Source organism: Nyctereutes procyonoides, unplaced genomic scaffold (genome assembly GCF_905146905.1).
Source record: "Nyctereutes procyonoides isolate TBG_1078 unplaced genomic scaffold, NYPRO_anot_genome, whole genome shotgun sequence".
Classification (NCBI taxonomy): Eukaryota; Metazoa; Chordata; class Mammalia; order Carnivora; family Canidae; genus Nyctereutes; species Nyctereutes procyonoides.
Genome location: NW_026575131.1, coordinates 985516 through 1002617, shown reverse-complemented (window position 1 = coordinate 1002617; position 17102 = coordinate 985516). Strand labels below are relative to the sequence as shown.

The window sequence follows — 17102 nt, the reverse complement described above, 5'->3', positions numbered from 1 at the left end:
TAAACATCCTGCAGGAGGCAGGCAGGAGGCAGACAGGAGCATCCCCAGAGCGAGGGGGAGCATCCCTCTTGTCCCCAACAGCCTGGAAATCCAGAAATCCACATTTCCGCCAGCCTCCAGTGTGCCATACCACAGGAGAAAACCCCTATGGAAATCAAGCCCCTCAAGCAAACTGTCAATTTCAAAGCTCCAAAACCATGACAAACGATTCTCGAAGATTTGCCTGTAATAAGCTGATGGTTCAGGTTGCCTGGCATGCTGTCTCAGGCAGGAGGAAGAACAATATTTTTAAACCTCCCAACCATCTCCTTCCACGGTTTAAGCCATTTCTTTGAAAAATCTGTCATGATCAACAAATTAACCACCACCCCCCCAAAAAGTAAGCAAGTTACCAAATGAATTTTCAAGAGTCTTGGGTGTTAACAAAAAAAAGTAACAATGATACATCTTTGAATCTCATTCATTTCAAAGGCTTATCCCTAGAAAAGTAAGGAGTGTGTAGCCACGGTGCACTTTGATCTGCCCAACTCCCGGAAGAAAATCAGTAATACAACTTTAATATATTTGTGCAGCAGGACTTCACGTTATTATTATTTTTATCCAATGCAGCTTAACTAAAGTAAGAAAGGTAGGCTAGGTCTCAGCACCGCCCTGTGGTGAAAGTGAATTTTTTCTAAAACTGAACTATAGCACAGCCAGCCGCATTCACAAAAGGCGGGCAAATTAAAAACCAATTATCTCTGTGAATACAATTTATGGAAAGGGCGAGGGTGTGGTGCTTGCCACACACAGGAGGGCAGGTCCACAGGGGGCCGGCTGCTGGGGTGAACGGGGAACTGGGAGTGCAGGCTCCTCTCTCCCCTACAGCCAGGATGGACTCTGGTTCCAAAGGCAGCTGACACATGCCTTACCTTCTTCTCAAGGCGCCCCAGCTGCTCCTTGTAGAAGGTGTCACGGCGGCTCAGCTCTGCCTCCCGGCTCTCCAGCTCCCTGGCCTCGTGGAGAGAGAACAAAGCTTGAATTAGCCAGCAGCAGCTGGGCTGAGCTGTGGGGAGGAACGGGGGGAGGGGGGGCGCGGGGGCTCTGTTCACAGAGACATCGGCCATGCAAGCAGCAGTGACCAGGAGCCACAAACCTATGTTAGGCCAGGCCACGTATGTACCGTGAGGTGTTTAGTCTTCACCAGAGAACCTCAAGCTGCACAGCTGCTAGAGTCATTTCACAGAAGACCGGTGATGTCTACCAAGTGCTCCCTATTGTGCCAAGTACTGGTCCAAGTGCTTCCCACAGACTTTCTCACTTGAACCTCACAACACCCCTAAAAGGTAGACAGGATTATTATGATGTCCTTGTAGGAGAAGAAATGGAGAGGCTATGTAACCGTCCCGGCTCACAGCTGTGAGGGAGGAACTGGGATTTGAACCCCAACAGGTGCAGGGCCAGACTGCAGAGCTGCACGTCCTCACGGCCACACAGCCCACAAGGACCAGAGCTGTTCCTTGGCCACAGAGTCCTCACCCCTGGCACCAGACCGTGCCACTGACTCACACATGAGCCCCCGGAGGCAGGGATGCTAGAATACCCTTCTTCTGGCAAGGCAAACTCCCTGCTCCAGGGGTCAGGGATCCGAAAGGTGAGCGGTGTCGGAAGCCCAGAACCCTCGAGCTGGAGAGGACGGCTGCTCCCTCACCTACCTGAAGGGGAACAGACTGGCTGGTGCATGTGGCTGAGGACCCTCCCTCAAGGTTACAGTTTGGCCAAGGGGCTTGTTTGGCGAACCAGGGCAAGCAACCTGGAGCCAGCACACCTGGGCTTGAAACTGCCCCACCCTTAACTAGCTCGGTGACTGTTCCAGCTCACTCAGGTACAATAGACAAGCCTGCAGCAGAAGTGCCTGCCCACAGGTTGTGTGCAAGGTTAGGGAAACCCCTGCAGAAAAGGGGGGGTGGGGATCACAGCAGGTTGCATCACCAAGGGAAATCTGCATCACAGCCATGTCCTCTTGTCTGGGACATCCACGGCCCTGGAGCCTCTCAGGACCTCTGTGGGATAAGGACCCAGGGCCTGCCCCCACCCAGGATCTGAGACCCCCAGAGGGCTGGCTCAGAGAAGTAATGCCATCTGATTGCTGTCTGCCCCCTGCAAGGGCCTCATTTCAGGCTCCTGTGTCACTAAATTATCATGACCCTAAGAGCACAGAGCTAGTCAACAATGTAAGTCTCAGTGACTCCAAGTCCTGAGCTGCTTCCTTCAAACCACACTATGGTGTCAACACATGGGTTTGAACTGTTCAAAAAAAACTGAGCAGGAGAAGGATCAATGTTCTGAAAGCCCATTTCCTCGGCAATGCTACTGCCTTGACATGAAAACTTTATAAAGCCCAGCAGGGGCCAGTGATGAGGAGCCAAGCGCAGAGTGGTGACAGCCCCTGGGAAAGGCTTGGGCCCCTGGGTTGACTGGCCCATAAGCTTAAGCAATTTGCTCTCCTTTTCCTGGGCATGTCTGCTTACCTGCAGAATGGAGAAGAGAGCAGAAACTTGGCTCCTGAGACTGCTGCAGAATATCTAAACATGCCAAGAAGGCTTCTGGAATGCCTTTGGAATGCCAACACTTCAGGAAAGCTAAATACAAACAGTGATACTGAATGCTGGGGATTTCTCACAGGATTTTTCAAAGCATGATGCCGAGGCAGTGTCCCAGGAATGGGCGCATGGCTAATCTGTGCTGGGCCCTCCGCAGCCATCTGGGCCCTAACCATCAGTGGTCCCTGATACAATCAGAGGAGAAGCTGGTCTGACACAATGAAGCAGACAGTACAGGAATACCTCCTGGGGCTCCAGACTTGCCATTTTCTGGCCAAGAGTCTCAGCCAACCGGAAAGCTGACATCTGAAAGCAAAACTGCCATGAGGCTCTTCTGCTGCCATTCACTTGAGGCCAGTGGGGCAGTAGATGAGGAGGCTCTTCCAAGCGTCTGTATGTCCTCCCTCAGGCTGACACATCAGGATGCTTCCTCTGGGCAGTGGCTCCAGGAACAGTCAGCTCATGGTTCCCGGGCCTGTGCCAGCATGGACATCTATTGCAGAAATGGGATGGAGAACGAAGGCTCCAAGCAAAGCTCCCTAAACACTGACACTTCCACAGGCCTCAGGCCACACTATTCACACACAAGAAGAAATGCTAAGAATATGGAGGTCTCCTTTTATAGCCATGTCAATTTGTAACACCACTAAGCTAATGCCAAGTAAGGAAGTGATTAACTGTTTAGAGAGCTAGGAGTCTGTTTCACCCACCACAACGGAAGTTCTGTGAGAGGAAGGCCTGGTTTGCCTCAGCACATCCCCAAAGCCATAGCCTCCATCACAGCAAGCCAGCAAGGTGGCAGGCTCATTGCCTCCACCTCACCTACTAACAGGCACCACCTACCTGCTCTGTTCATCTCTGAGATTTATAATGAAATCCAGTGAGTAACAACGGACAGGAGGTAACACATGAAAAGGGGTTGTGGCAAATGAATGTGATACAAACACTTGGCTGTCAATGCCCGGCTGGGTGCAATGACTCCAGGACATTGATGAATTATGATCTATTATGATGAATGGAAGGTGGGCCTCAGACAACACTGGCCACTCTGCATAGCTGCCACGGTCCAATACGTGCCTCCCAGCACTCACAAGAGGCCATGCAGCAGCACCTCGCAGCATGACCATGGAATTAAGGAGGCACAGGCAGGTTTCAGTGACTGATCCAGTAATTTATCAGAACATTATTGAGTGCCTACCATATGACAGACACTATCGCAAAGGGGTTGCAGATACAAAAGGGAAATGAGAAAGAGTTTCTGTTCTCATGGAACTTAGATCCCAGTAGGAGAAACAAATGTGTGTGTAGAAAAATAAGATAATTTTAGAGAGGGATGTGTGCTGGGGAGGCCACGGGCAGAATAACTTGTGGGGTAGCGGGTTGTTATTTTCTCTAAGGATATTACCAAGTCAGTCTTCTGGGAAAAAAATACTGAGTAAAGTATGCTGTCTCCAATACAAAGGCAAAATATCACCATTATGAAGATCTACTTGGTGGATTATACTCTGAATGGGGAATGAAAAGAATCTTCAGTGATTTAGTCAAGGACTTCCTCCAGTCAAGAGAGCACAGTGAGTTCATACTTTGATGCATCTTCCCAGCTCTAAACACATAGCAAGAACAGATAAAATATAAGAACAGGAGAGCAAAAAGACATGGGTAGGTTCAAAAACAAGATTAAAATGCCCAACAGAATAGGAATGTAAAACAGTAGGTGAAGCTGGAGCCACAGACCTGCTGGGCTCTGGGTCTGGAGTCAGCAGAGGCAGCTGGAACAAAGCCTGCTCTACAGAGCAGGGGAACTGGAGTCGGGCTTGCCACCCGGAACCTAGGGCTCCCCAGAATAAGAAGCTGATGTAAAACATTCCTGAAGGGCTGAGGTTCAGCCCAGAGGCCAAAGCTCCAGTCCACTCAGCCCCAGGCCACAAATGAATCAAGCTGCCCTGCTCAGGTCCCAGCTCTGCAGCACCAGTAGTACTATCATGGAGAGGGGCCTCAGAAGGCCACAATAACACCTGTCTCTGAATTTGGGTGGCAGGTGTAGACCACTAGAAAAATACTAGGCAGGGAGAAACAAAATTGAGAGAGAAAGCAAAGCAAAATAAGACAAAAATCAAAATGATTTGAAAACTCAAAACGGGCCTGCAAAACAAATCCCAAATATGTGAATAAATGTGATGCTTAGAAAAGCTACCAAAAAAATCAGCAACTGGAATATGAATTCACTCCTGATGAAATTAATTTTATGGGACATCATGACAAAGGATTTTTAAAAACTTTTTATTATGTAAAAATTTAAGCATAAGACATAATAATTTAATAAAATGTCAGACAGCCATCACTAAACTTCAAAATTTATAAGCTAAAGGAAATCCTGTTTCATCTATATTCCCCACCCCCTCCCTACCCTGAAATTTCTTACAGCAGATCATCTGTACATCAATATATTTCTCTAAAATATAAGGACGTTTATTTTCCAAAACCAAACTATAGTCCCATTGCATACTCCTCCATATTAATTAATTCCTTAACATCATCAAATATTCAGCCAGTGTTTAAATTTCCAATTGATAAGAATTTTAAAAGTGAATGTTAAAGGATATCAAAAGATACATGAACTCCTGGTTTAAAAAGAAGGAATTACAAACCTGGAACAGGTAAACCCCCAAACAGGTAAATATTATAAATGTAAATTTCTCCAAAATAAAAAAATAAAATGGTTAAGACAAACCCTAAACTGAGGGCAGTAAGGCAGAAATTAGCAAATTAGAAAGTAGTACAGAAATGTGATCCAGAATGTTGCAGCAGGAGATGAAGATAAAATGTATGAAAGAGGAGCTGAAAAACTTGGAACTCCAACTGACAGACTCCAACCAGCATCTAAGAACTACCTCAGAAGAAGAGCTGAATGGGATGGCAAAGAGGAGGCAGGGGAGGAAGAGAAGGGAGGGAAAAGAGAGGAAGGAGGAAGAGGACTATTAAAGCAAAAGGCAAAGGAGGGTGGGGGAGGGGAGGGTAAAATGAGGTGGGGGAAGGGAACAAGATGTAGCAATGAGGAGAAAGTGGGGGGGGTTGAAGGAGACAAGGGGAAGAGGAGAAGAGGATATAAACAGAAAATCCCAAATAAAATTATAGGAATAAGTAAGTCAGCTGATTTACTTATATATATCACAATATATATGTGGTAGATAGCCTCTGAGATGGTCCCCAATGATCCTGTCCTGATACTCCTGTCTTTGTGTGATGCCCTCCCCTTGAGTGTGGGCTGCACCTAGTGACAAACTTTTTGGGGTGGAGGGCAGAGGGAGAGAGAGAATCTTAAGCAGGCTCTATGCCCAGCACAAGCTGACCAGCTGACCTGGGGCTCTGTCTCACAACCCCTGTGATCATGACCTGAGCCGAAATCAAGAGTGACACTCAACCAACTGAGCCACTCAGGCGCCCCCTAGTGAAAAACTTCTAATGAATAGAATATGGCAAAAAAGGGATAGAATGTCACTTTACAATTGCAAGAACAGTGATTTCTGTCTTGCTCACACTAAAGAAGGAAGCTTCCATGTTGTGAGCTGCCCTATGGAGACATCCACACAGTAAAGAACTGAGGGAGACCTCCAGCCAACAGTCAGTGAGGAACTAAAAATCCTGCCAACAGCTGCACAATGGAGCATGGAAACAAGAACTGCCCTAACCTGAACCCTCAGATGAGACTGTAGCCCTGAGACAGAGACACCCAGGTAAGCTGTGCCCAGATCCCCAATCTACAGACATTGTGAGGGAGTAAATGTTTATTGTTTTTCATTGTTTTAAACCACTAAAGTTTGTAACTTCTCATTTAGGAATAGATAATAAATACAAAACATGAACTGATTAAACTCACCCTTAAAGAAAATGATTCTCACTTTGGATAAAAGAAAGAAAAAGAAAATCTAACTATATGCCATTATAAAACACCCAAGCCCCCAGACTAATGATCTCATAGAAAAGAAAAACCTTCACTGGACATATATAATGCAGTGTCTAATGTTTTGTGTACACAAAAGGTTAAGCACTCAATCAAAAATGTAAACACATACACATACACATGCACGCAAATAATGACCTACCATAAAGAGAAATACTCAATGCAGTCAGATGCAACAATGGTCCAGATGTTACAAGTAACACAGAGGGACTTTGAAGTAACTATGACTAATATGTTAAAGAATCTAGTAGAGAAAGGTAGACAAGATATGTGAACAGAAGAATTTCTACAGGGAGATGGGCACTCTCTGGCTTCCATTATTTATGATAGGAAATAAACTATTAATATTATTGAGGATCTCTTGCATGTGACGGATTGCTTCTATCCTGTTACTTTCAAGCTTCTCTCTTTGACTTTGGCATTCGACAGTTTGATTATGATGATCTAATTGTGAATCTCTTTGAGATTTCCTTGTGCACAGCCCCACCCATTCATCTGGCCTAGATTCCCAAGAATATGCTGGAGCTTTTCAAAGCCTTCTATGAACATCTTGTTATCTAGCTTTTTTTTTTTCCAAATGCTGTTGGTATTTTGATAGCAATTGCATTAAATATGTAGACTGCTTTGGGTAGTGTGGACATTTTAACAATATTTATTCTCCCAATCCAGGAGCATGGAATATCTTTACATTTGTTTGTATCATTTTCAATTTCTTTCATCAGTGTTTTATAGTTTTCAGAGTATAGATTTTTTTCCCCTTTTTGGTTAAGTTTACACCTACATATTTTATTATTTTTGGTGCAATTGTAAATGGAGCTGTTTTCTTAATTTCTCTTTCTGCTGCTTCATTATTAGTTAATAGAAACACAGATTTCTATATATTGATTTTGTATCCTGTGACCTTACTGAATTTATTTATCAGTTCTAGCAGTTTTCTGGCAGAGTCTTTAGGGCTTTCTATGTGGAATGTCATCTGCAAACAGTGAACGTTTTACTTTTTTACCAATTTGGATGCCTTTTATTTCCTTTACTTGTCTGATAGCTGCAGCTAGGACTTCCTATGTTAAATAAAAGTGGTGACAATGGACATCCTTGTCTTGTTCTTCATCTTAAAGTAAAAGTTCTCAGCTTTTTACCATTGAGTATGATCTTAGCTGTGGGTAGTTTTTCTTTTTTTAACCTTTTAGGTTGCCCTATTTGCCCAAATTGTTATGCACCCCCTTATTAAGCAGCCATGGTGTTCAACAATTGCCTCTGGTTGTTTTTGAAAAATGCCTCCTAGGAAAAGGATGTTTCTGCTGGATAACCTGTGAGTCATGTCAAATAACAACAGCCTTGCAAGTAGGTTCTTCCAGAAACCACCAGACAGGAAAAATAATGACAACTCTCTAGGCATGGGACTTTAAAGAACTTCAATCCTTCTCTGCTCCATCCAATGATTGCCAGGCTGCTGTTTTTACCGTGACTGTGGCTGTTGGTTTTCAAAGTTACTGCTTAGTTGGGGGAAAGAAGAATGAGAATAAGACTATTTAAAATCCCATGAAGATAACTTTTCTTAGTGAGATTAATCATTTTTCTTGAACAAACGCTCCTGGATTACTGTAAGCTTTGGTTAATTTTCAGAGTTCTGTAAAAAAATAAAAAAATTTGACTCTGAGCATTTTCATTGCTTTTATGGAAGGAAGAATATTCAGAGGTCCTTATTCCACCATTTTCACTAACACTATACAAATCTATAAAATACAACCAAATGGAAATGCTAAAAATGAATTTCTAACATAGTATAGCATGAAATCATAGGTTTATTAGAAGACTGAACAGAGCAGAAGAATCAGTGAGTTTAGAAACAAGTCATTAGAAATTATACAAATTGAAACACAAAGAGATAAAGCATGAAAAATAAAATTGAACAGGGCACTCAAGATCTACAGGACAATATCAAATGGTATAGTGTATATTTAATTGGAGTCCTAGTAAGAAAAGAGGAAAATGGGGCAAAAGAATGAAGAGAAAAAGGCCAAGAACTTCCAAAGTTAATTAAAGACTACAAATACAAGATCTGAGAAGCTCAGAAAAACCTCAAGTAGAATGCTTTTGTAAAGTTCTTAAATAATTTCTGAAGTAATGGACTTTTTGAATACAGTCTTAAGTTTGAAAAAACAAGTAATTTCTAGAGCAACCTCTAAAAAAGTAACAAAAGAGGTCACAAATACAGAGTCAACTGGGTGGATAAAATGGAATTCTTAAAATATACTGATTCATCTCTACCCTCCCCCTCAAAAAACCTACATGAAAATAGCAATGGAGGAATAAAAGAGAACAAACAGAAATCAAACATCAGGATGGCAGATTTAAATTCAGTCATATCAATAACCATATTAAACAAACAGATTTAACACCCTCTATTAATTTCCTATTTGTGGTTGTAAGAAATTACCAAAAACTTAGTGGCTTAATACACATCTATTCTCTACGTTTCTAGAGATCAGAAGTATCATACGAGTCTTACTTGGCTAAAATCATGGAGTTGGCAGGACTGTATCTTTCTGGATGCTCTAGGAAAGAATCTATTTCCTTGCCTTTCCAGCTTCTAGAGGCTGCCCCATTTCTTGACTCATGACCCCATGTTACCCTGACCTCTGCTACCATCATCACACCTCCTTCTCTGAATCTCCTACATTCCTTTTTCTTTGATAAAGGCCCTTGAGATTACATTGGACCCATCTGGGTAACATAAGATAATATCTCATCATATATCCTTAACTTAGTCACATCTGCAAAGTCCTTTTTACCATGCAAAGGAACATATTCATAGGTTTTGGAAATTAAGAGGGATCTTTGGAGGGATACCGTTCTGGCTACCATACTGACCAGTGAAAGGCAAAACCCTAACTATATGTTATTAAAAAAAAAAAAAAAAAGGGATCCCTGGGTGGCGCAGCGGTTTGGTGCCTGCCTTTGGCCCAGGGCGCAATCCTGGAGACCCGGGATCGAATCCCACGTCGGGCTCCTGGTGCGTGGAGCCTGCTTCTCCCTCTGCCTGTGTCTCTGCCTCTCTCTCTCTCTCTCTCTCTCTCTCTCTCTCTCTCTCTCTGTGACTATCATAAAAAAAAAAAAAAAAAACATCTCATGGGGCACCTGGGTGGCTCAGTGGTTGAGCGTCTGCCTTTGGCTTATGTTGTGATCTCGGGGTCCTGGGATCGAATCTCACATCAGGTTCCCCACATGGAGCCTGCTTTTTCCTCTGCCTATGTCTCTGCCTCTCTCTGTGTGTCTCTCATGAATAAATAAAATCTTATTTTTTAAAATATTTTATTTATTTATTCATGAGAGACACAGAGAGACAGATAGAGGCAGAGACACAGGCAGAGGGAGAAGCAGGCTTCAAGCCGGGAGCCTGACGTGGGACTCGATCCTGGGTCTCCAGGATCACACCCTGGGCTGAAGGCGGCACTAAACCGCTGAGCCACCAGGGCAGCCCGAATAAATAAAATCTTAAAAAAAAAAAACTTAAATATTAAGACACAAAGAGGTCTCAAAAAAGAATGGGAAAAAGATATATCATGCAAACACTAAGTACAAGAAAGCTGATGTAGTTATAATATTAAATAAGGGAGCATTCAAAAAGATATTACCAGATATAAAGAGGAACAGTTCATAATCAAAGGAGACAATTATTCAAGAAAAAAATAACAATTATAAATGTGTATCTAATAACAAAACTCTCAAACATAAAAATTTGACAGACTAAAGAATATAAACAAACCCATGGTTAAAGACTTTAACATCCCTCTCTTAAAATATTGATAGAACCAGATGAAATATCAATAAAAATAAGAACGACATGAATAATATTATCATCCAACATGACCTAATTGACATTATAGAATACTTGCAACAACTGTAGATACACACATTCTTCCTAAGTGGACACAGACCTTATTTTGGGCTACAAGAAATTTAAACAGATGAAATAAAACAAAGTATCCACTATGATCACAAAATTATTAAATTAGAAATTAAGAACAGCAAGATCCCCAGAAGAATCCTCAAATGTTTAGAAATTAAACCTATTACTCAAGAATCCATGACTCCTAACCAGGAGGAAATTTAGTCCTTTTCTTTAGACTTGGAAATGACAGAGATGATTGAATTAGCATAGGACTCCAAAATAGCTATGATAAATACTTTCAAGGATTTAAAGGAAAATGTGAACATAATGAGATAAGTGGGAACTATTAAAAAGAACCCAAGAGAAATTTGTGAGCTGAAATGTAAAATCCTATAAAGGCTGAAAAACTGAATACTACCTCAGTGACCAATGGAACAATTTCAGTATCAACTAGTAACACATATATAATTGGATACCTGCGGAAAGGAGAAGGGGAGAAGGAAAGTATCTGAATATTTGAAGAACAATGAATGAAAAATTTCTGGATGAGTTAAAAACTATAAACTTACAGATCCATTAAGTTTATTTTTTTAAAAGATTTTTATTTATTTATTCATGAAACACAGAGAGACAGAGAGAGAGTCAGAGACACAGGCAGAGCGAATAGCAGGCTCCACACAGGGAGCCTGACATGGGATCCCGGGTCTCCAGGATCACACCATGGGCTGAAGGCGGCGCTAAACCACTGAGCCACCCGGACTGCCCTCCATTAAGTTTAATTACCAAAATAACCAATAAATACAATGTGATAAATGCTTTAATAGAAATGTGTGAACTGTATACTTGTGATAAGCTTAATATAATTTCCCCCTTATTTACAAAATAAAGGAAATTTTTTAAAAACCTTACCTCAAATAATTTTGCTGCCCAGATGACTTCACACTGATTAGTTAATTCTATCAAATATTTAAGGAAGAAATCATACCATTTCTAAACTCTTCTAGCAACAGAAGAGGAGGAACACTGTCCAATGTGTTTTATGAGACTATTAAATTATAACAGCAAACCAAACAAGGGCATTACAAGAAAAGAAATTTACAGACCAGCATTACTTAAGAAAAGAGATGTAAAAATCTTTAACCAAAAAATAATTAGCAAATCAACGCCATTGATATGTAAAAAAAAATAATATCCCATGCTCAACCAGGATGTATGCCAGGAGTCCAAGGTTCCTTTAACATGTAAAAATCAATCAACATACTCACCACATTAACAAAAGGAGGAAAATCATGTGGTCATTTCAAATAGACTCAGGAAAAGCATTTGACAAAATAAATACCATTTATGAAAAAAACTCTGAATAAACCAGTAACAGAAGGAAATTTCCTTAGCTTGATGAAGAGGCATGTATACAAAACCTAGAGATCATCATACTTATTGGTGAAATACTGAACACTTTTCCTCTAATATTGCAAAGAAGTTAATATAGACTTAGAAGATTTGAATACTAAGATTAACAAGATTGATCTAATAAACTTGAATATTTATATTCCTTTTAGAGTTGAGTGGAACACTTGTAAAAATCATCCTTCTAAAGACACACCCACAAAAATAAATTAACAACATACAGACCACTTCTCTGATGAAATTATAATTACAAATCAATAATAAAAAAGACAGTTAAAAATGGGTTTAGTAATATGCCTTCCTAAATATAACTCATAGGCTAAGCAAAAATAATAGAAATTTCAAAATTAAAAAATTAAAGTTCTACATTTAAAACAAAAAGTGTGACATAGCTAATAAAGTATCTGAGAGGTAAGTTGATAGCCTTAAGTGCCTTCTTTAAAAAAAAAAAACTGAGACAAAAAATTATTATTTCATGTATGAATAAAATGACTCAGATTAAGTGACTTGCTCCAGGTCACCCAGATGTAGGATGATGAACATGGGTTTCCTGACGCCCAGTTCACCAACCACACAACATTTTGGGACCACATCCTCTCCTCCTGAACTGTGTGTTTTAATAATGTCAAATCACTGGCTGATCATCAAATTGGATGCTTCTAAGATCATGTATTAAAACAGTGCTTCTCAAATATTGAAAGCACATATGACTCACCTCTGATTTTGATAAATAAAGATTCTGAATTACAGGTCTGAGATGAGCCCAAGATTACACATTTCTACTAAGCTCCTAGGTCATGTTACTTTGAATAACAAGGTACTACTAGATCACACCTGTAATAAGATAAATGATGATTATAATGGCAGCTCAAAGATGCTCCAAGATCCATGAGGGGTCTAAATTATGTACCACACCCCTCCTTTAAATTAATGATAATGTAGTCTAATCCTAAAAGATGATCTAAGATAGTGGTTTAGGGGGCTGGCTTCAGAGGTAGAAAGAAACTAGACTTGAATACTAGATCCACTACTTCCTACCTAGTGACTTTGGTCCAGTCGGAACTTATCTAAATAAAATGGAGTTTCCCAACCTGTACAATGGGGAGATTAGCACCATCTACATCCCATGAGGCTGCTGTGAAGTCAAATGAGATTATGCACATAAAGCATTAAATGCAGTATACTGGTACACAATAGTTAAAAAAAATAATAAATGGCAACCAAGAATGATTAACATGACAGTAAAAGGGTTCTTATTAAATATCTAATCAAAAAAGAAAAACACCTCCCACTATTATAGATAACAGGTTTTTCATGTAAAAGGTAAATCTCAAAGACAAATATAATTTTGAGATGATCTGAGATAATCTGCACCTGCACTGATACCAAGGTGCTCTGAGATGTTATATGTCAACTTCCTGCTCACCTAAGCCACACATCAATGTTCCTTTTCCCTCATTAGTCCTGAATGTCTTCCTTCTTCATATGTCTATCTACAGTACCTGTCTTCCTTCTATAAAATGGTTTTGGATTTTTCTATTGATACATATTTCACATACCATAAAACTCACCCTTCTAAAATCTACGATTCCATGGTTTTTAGTATATTCACTAGGCTGTGCAAACATCACCACTATCTAATTCCAAAACATTTTATCACCCCAGAAAACTCCATTTCCATGAGCAATCTTTCCCCATTTCCTCCATTCTCAGCTCCTAAATGTCCATCAATTGATGAATGGATTTTTAAAATGTGGTATATCCACACAATGGAATATTATTCAGGCATAAAATGATCAAAGTGCTGATATGTATAATAATATGAATTTTGAAAACTTTAAACCAATGAAAGAAGCCAGACACAAAAGGCCACATATTACATGAGTCCATTTTTATGAAATATCCAGAGTAGGCACATCCACAGACATAGAAAGCAGATTAGTGGCTCCCCAGGGCTCTGGGGAGGGGAGAACGTGGACTGACTAGTCACTCAGGGGTACAAGGTTTCTTCAAGGGATGATGAAAATGTTCTAAGCTTAGTTTGTGGTGATGGTTGCACAGCTCAGTGAATATACTAAAAACCACTGAATTGTATATTTTAAATGACTGATATTATGGTATATGAGTTATATATTAATAAAGATGCTAAAAATACAGAGGATCGGGCAGCCCTAGTGGCTCAGAGGTTTAGCACCGCCTTCAGCCCAGGGTGTGATCCTGGAGACCTAGGATCAAGTACCACGTAGGGCTCCCTGCATGGAGCCTGCTTCTCCCTCTATCTGTGTCTCTGCCTCTATCTCTCTGTGTGTCTCTCGTGAATAAATAAATAAAATCTTTAAAATACAGAGGATCACAAAAAAAAAAACACCCAATTATACTGAAATAAAGTTATCAAAATATTAAGAAAAAAAATCCTGAGGTCAGAAGACCAGTTTGAAGCTGATGCAGTAATCAGATGATGAGGACCTCAATGGAGCCAGGTCGTGGTGGGAAAGAGGACCCAACAGGAGACTGATGAAATGCGAGGGAGGAGGAGAGAAACACGGCCCCTCCCTCAGGTTGCTGGCCTGAAAATGGGAACCCCTACCTATATGGTGAAGATAGATACGACAGTGCACCTTGTATTTACATGTGTCATCTGTACATAGCTATGCATGTTTACATAGCCGCTACGGTATCTAGCACATTGATATGCTTACATAAACTGCCAAGTCTCACCAGATGCCAACATGAGATGTGTATATACTTGTGTATGTACAGAGATATGTTCCAACAAGACAAATTGTGTGTCTGCTTGTCTGTTTACTATCTTGTACCCCTTCTAGACTGTAAGTTCCTGGAGGCTGTGGGGGCTATGCTGCATTTACTGCTTTACCCCCAGTGTCATCCAGGAAATATTTGCTAAAAAAATAAAACAAAGGACAGTGGGAAGTTGATATGGGAAAGGGAGAGATACTAACCTTTTTTAAAAAATGATTTTATTTATTTCTTTGAAAAAGAGTGCATGAGTGGAGTGGGGGAGGGCAGGGGCAGAGGGAGAAGCAGACTTCCTGCTGAGCAGAGAGCCCAAAGGAGGGCTCAATCCCAGGACCCTGAGATCATGACCTGAGCCAAAGGTAGACACTTAACTGACTGAGCCATCCAGGCATTCCAAGAGATGCTAACCTTTAATTTTTATTTTTTTTATTTTTATTTTTTTTAAATTTTTATTTATTTATGATAGTCACAGAGAGAGAGAGAGAGGCAGAGACATAGGCAGAGGGAGAAGCAGGCTCCATGCACCAGGAGCCCGATGTGGGATTCGATCCCGGGTCTCCAGGATCGTGCCCTGGGCCAAAGGCAGGCGCCAAACCGCTGCGCCACCCAGGGATCCCTGAGATGCTAACCTTTAAGAATATACAGTACATTGGGATGGTTAAGAGCCTTGGGTTCAAATTCTGACTCTAATAATTTAATTTGCCAAGAGGCAGCAGATGGGATGCTTGATCTGTCTGAACCCAGGTAGCTTCACAGGGTTGCCATAAGAGTTTGTTGCAATGTTGCCTGATGTAGGGGTCCCAGGAATGCCTGTGTGTATCTGCTCTGGGTCTGAAGGAGAAACTATCCCCAAAGAATCCAGCCCTGCCTTCCTTCCACAACCTAGCATATACAGGTGCACACTGTTCCACAAGCTCAGCACGGTTCAGGAGATGGGCTGCAGCTCACCATAGCAAGGCAGAACTGTAGGCATTGCTTCATTACTGTCCCATGGCTCCCGGCCAGGCCAGAGCCCAGAAGGAGAATGGGCAGGGTCAGAGCTGCAGAGGCGCTGCTCACTCCAGAACCACGTCCAAGCTCCCAAGAGTCCGTGAGAAGTCCGGAGAGGCCACTTCTCTGGGATTACCATTCTCATGTTTGGAAACCACCTATTATGCCAGAAAAGAGATGGCAACACAGCAATGCACCATGGAGAGGGAGTGCTCAAAGCCACATTTGTTCCTCATTACTCAATGCACATTTTCTAAGAGTCACTGATGCCTCACAGAAAACTTTGAAAAAACATTCTATTACAAGACCATCTGCCAAAATATCATAGGCTCTCTCTGCAGCCCCCATTTCCTTTTATCACCAGGAAGAGCTGCATGAAAATAGTCTCATTCTGAAGGCTGGTGTCTGCTCAGGTTGCTTCTTTCCCAATCTCAACTCACAGGCTGCAGTGCTGAGACCCCAGTCTCTCCATCTCTAGCATGGTCATGGTGTCCACACCCAGAGAACAAGAGAACAGAGGATTAAGGTATGACAGATCATAGGACAGATGGCTTCTGAGGCAACCAAAGCTTGCCGACTCCATATAGCTCAAGTAAGGAAAGAACAAGACCATAGGGGAGGGGACAGTGGAAAATACTTGATGCCAATTAACTCTGTACATGACATGTTTGATCCAGTAAGTACCACAAGCTCTGCAGCCTTACTTCCTCCTAGAGACACCTACATATCGTGTAAAAAGTACAATCTTGGTTATAACAAAAAGAAGGATCAGAGAAGTCTCATGAAACAAGCAGGGACAAATCAATAAAAGCAGCAGTGAGCATTTATTAACAGTTAATAAATAATTACTTAAGTGCTCCTTTAATTTACACAACAGCAAGTAAGGTAGAGAACTATTATTAAACCCACTTACAAGGCAAGAAAAATGAGGCACAGAGTAATCAGGTTACCCATCAGTACATGGGAGAGCTAAAATATGAAAGTAAATGGGCCTCATCTCCCAGAGTAATAAAGTCCTACCTGGTATAATCTTTCCAAGCAAGCCTGTGGTAAGATATCCCAGTATCACCTCTGCATTCTAATAGAGTCCTAGGGCACAGGAATGGTAAGGCTTTGAAACTGATACACAATTCCCTTATACACAATTCCCCCCCGATACAAAATTCCCTTTAGTGGTGGAGTGGCAAGAGAAGGGGGTGGGCAGGAGGAAGCCCACTTCTGCACAAAGCAACAATGAACCACATGGCACCCTCCTACATGGTGAATGCCCCAAGCAACTGGCCAATCTCCTCTGGTTGGCCAAGGGACCCTCCTGTCCTGGTCTTATCATTCAGCATTGCATTGGAGCACTCATATGTCCCTCTCAGGGATCATGAACCCCCTGAGGACAGCAAACTTTCATCTCCATATCTGAAGCTTTGAACTCAGTTAGGGTCACCAAGCATTTGCTGAATGGCTGGAAGAACGAGTCAAAAAAGGAAAGTCAAGCTAGTGGCCCAGGAACTGCAAGATC

General features: G+C 41.6%; 1 protein-coding gene across 2 annotated transcripts in view; it reads right to left on the bottom strand.

Moving 5' to 3' along the window:
• CHCHD6 (coiled-coil-helix-coiled-coil-helix domain containing 6) overlaps positions 1 to 17102 on the bottom strand; it is a 253389-nt gene that overhangs the window by 120982 nt on the left and 115305 nt on the right. Inside the window, exon 5 of one of the 2 annotated variants that reach the window (XM_055343379.1) lies at positions 912 to 995. The exons of the other annotated variant lie outside the window; for it this stretch is intronic. Within the exon in view, the coding sequence (XP_055199354.1) occupies positions 912 to 995 (84 nt within the window). The remainder of the gene's footprint in view (positions 1 to 911; positions 996 to 17102) is intronic. 2 annotated transcript variants of the gene reach the window in all.